Source organism: Prunus dulcis, chromosome 2 (genome assembly GCF_902201215.1).
Source record: "Prunus dulcis chromosome 2, ALMONDv2, whole genome shotgun sequence".
In the NCBI taxonomy this organism is placed as follows: Eukaryota; Viridiplantae; Streptophyta; class Magnoliopsida; order Rosales; family Rosaceae; genus Prunus; species Prunus dulcis.
In genome coordinates this window covers 13,595,849-13,598,657 of record NC_047651.1, presented here as the reverse complement: position 1 = coordinate 13,598,657, position 2,809 = coordinate 13,595,849, and the positions used below count along the sequence as shown (strand labels likewise).

Below are 2,809 nucleotides of genomic sequence, written 5' to 3'. Positions count from 1 at the left end.
TTTTTATTATAATAAATACTTAGTCATATTTTTCATTTCCCACACCAAAACTCTATACAAATTCCTCTAATAATATCTCATATGAATAGTGATTGTCATGATAATGGGTAGAAACACCACAACTTTTTGCAATGAATGCCACTATTCACGTAAATATTTTTCATTTCCCACACCAAAACTCTATACAAATTCCTCTAATAATATCTCATATGAATATCTCATATGAATAGTGATTGTCATGACAATGGGTAGAAACACCACAACTTTTTGCAATGAATGCCACTATTCACGTAAATAATAACCACCTTTGCCTAGCCCTTGCCCTTTGCCAAGAAGTGCTCTAACTCTTCCAAAACTGCAAGTACTGTTGAAAACAGTTCAGATCTTCACAAACAGAAAAACTAGAGCAATTGAGACGTGCAAATGAAGTGTTCGGAATTTTGTATTAAAACAGGAAGGAGAGGATGTTTCATGGTTATTGAGGCATCCCCATTTGATTCGTCCTTAAACCATTTCCAAATTAAGTCTTCAACCATTTCTCTCTTTTTTCTTCCTTTGATAATGTAAAGTGATCAGATATTTTCCGTTGATACAGAAAGCAGAAAAAAGTGGAGATATTTTCCGTGGATGCATAAAGCAGAAAAAGGTTGAGAAAAAGCGTAATTTATGATGATTCAAAACACTTTTTAAGTCTTCAATCAATTAAAAAGAGCAAAGAAAAATAAATAAAACAAAAATGAAATCATAAAACGTGAGTGAAGATTTAATCAAGTCTCTTTGAAACTTTTCAATGTCTCAAAATCCTTTGAGAAGTAAACAAAGATCATTACAAAAAATTCACAAACCATCCTATATACCAAAGGAGGCTCTTCCTTGTAAACACAGACCAAAAAAAAAAACTGAACAAAACAAAACTCTTAGGTGGGTATTCTTGATTTCTTCCCCTTTTCTATTTCCCAATTCGTCAATATTTCCAGATTTTTGGAGCACCGATATTTCCAAAATCATTGATATTCAACACATTCGTCACAACTTCCTATATTCTTCCCCTCAATCCCACCTCACCTTTACAAATCACAACCCCAGTGTTTGAACCCCTTGATCAAAATTCAACCCCCATGATCTTGCCACGTGGAACTGTAAGAGATTATAAACAGCACATAAACTCTCAGATCAGGCTACAGCAACGCTGCCTGTCCTCCGGACACTTTTGTCGGGGGTAGGGTTCTTGTTGGTGTCTGATTTTCTGAGGGCTCCCCTACTGGAAGAAGAAGAAGAGGACACTTTCCAGCTCTTCTGTTTAGCCTCATCAAACTGTATCTGTTCTTGTCTACAATCTTTGCTACAAAACGGTGTGTTTCCCCTGCAAAATTCCCCCATAGTTTTCATCAGAACACGACCACAAACACACACAAAATAAATCTGAAGCCAAATTTAACTGTAAGAAAAAAAACCATAATTTCTTGGGAGTAAAAATTCAGGAATTGGGTCATGAAATTACCTGTACATGAAGATGTCTGAGTTATTTCCAAGTGGTTTTCTGCAAAGAAAACAAGCATCAAGGAAATGAGGCTCAATTTGCTGATCTTCGTAAGTGGTGTAGGAGAACATGCCAGTCCTCATAGTGAAAAAAATAATATTAGAGGAGCTGAGGGCTTGAATGACTGATTGCTCAAAGAATGTGAAATTGGGGGGAGGAAATCAATGAGGAAGTACTGGCCTATATAAAGACTTGCTGGGTGGACTTGATGGAATAAGGTACAAGTGGGTTTATTTCAACAAGTGGTCTACACCAATCAGATTCCTTCTCAGAGTCAACTTCTAGATTGTTATGGCAAACCAATGGTTCTGATTGGTTAGAAGTGGAAGGGTATTTTGGTCCAAGAAATACTTGATTAAAGAAAAACAATGGGTGGTTTTGTGGGGTTTCAATCTATTGGCTGCAGCCTGCAGTGCATGCATCAGCATCTCTTTTTCCTTTATCTTTTTGCCACATTTTGCTTTTTTTGGCATTTGGTCCCTTTTGTGTTGGGTATTTTTAGTACATCCATGAATTTTAGTATTTATTTTAATTTTAGGTTCTTTTCCCCTAGACTATTTGTAATGGGAGGGGTTAATTAATCTAATGGTACCAATTTCTTTTCTGATTGCTAAGTTAAGTACCATATACTATTTTACTTGGTATGAGAATCAAAGGACGGTTTCTTGTTTTTTATGTGTTCTTCCTTTTAAGAGCAAAGTTTATGTACGAAAAAGATATGTTTAGTTTCAATGTTTAATGTATTTCCCTTCTTTGTTTCTAGGCATGTTTTAGTATTAACTATAAATGGTGCATGTGAGATGTGATCTTAAAATAGGATATGGTATCTAGCTCATAGGTAAAATCTAGTGGTAGTGCTCTTGGGAAATTGATTTAGGTGTCTTTAGTGGATTCGTTTATCTTCATATTTTACTCTGTTTATTTTTCATTGAGTAAATAAATAGAAGATAAAACTTTCAAATCAAGATTATACAACAAACTTGTCAAATTCAGTGACCAAATATGCAACTCATTTCTATCTCTTTAGAACCAACAAGTTGATTTTGACTCTTCAAAACATATAATTTTGCTTTGAAAGAAGAAACCTACATTTAAAATCCTAAAAAAATATGTTTTTTCTTGTCAAATAATAAATATATAGACTTTCTTAATATGTTTTCATACTTTGTTTAATTTTTTTTTCATAATATTGTATTCATTGAAATTATTAAGTAGCAAACAAATTTTTTCAAATTGTTATATAAGTCAACAAACTTAAATTTTAAAAGT

General features: G+C 33.6%; 1 protein-coding gene across 1 annotated transcript; it reads right to left on the bottom strand.

Annotated features, from left to right (window-relative positions):
- Positions 1-752: 752 nt before the first annotated feature.
- LOC117618736 (FCS-Like Zinc finger 3-like) lies at positions 753-1,693 on the bottom strand. Its single transcript, XM_034348446.1, has 2 exons — positions 1,502-1,693; positions 753-1,363 (listed from the first exon to the last, which is right to left on the bottom strand). The coding sequence occupies exons 1-2, from the start codon at positions 1,621-1,623 to the stop codon at positions 1,174-1,176; spliced, it is 312 nt and encodes a 103-aa protein (XP_034204337.1). The 5' UTR covers positions 1,624-1,693; the 3' UTR covers positions 753-1,173.
- Positions 1,694-2,809: the final 1,116 nt, after the last annotated feature.

What these genes read in the sequence shown, in the direction of transcription:
- LOC117618736 (XM_034348446.1), bottom strand. Translation starts at nt 1,623, where the DNA reads ATGAGGACTGGCATGTTCTCCTACACCACTTACGAAGATCAGCAAATT. An exon ending in TCAGACATCTTCATGTACAG is followed by an intron (nt 1,364 to 1,501) that starts GTAATTTCATGA and finishes GGAATTTTGCAG; the next exon opens with GGGAAACACACCGTTTTGTA.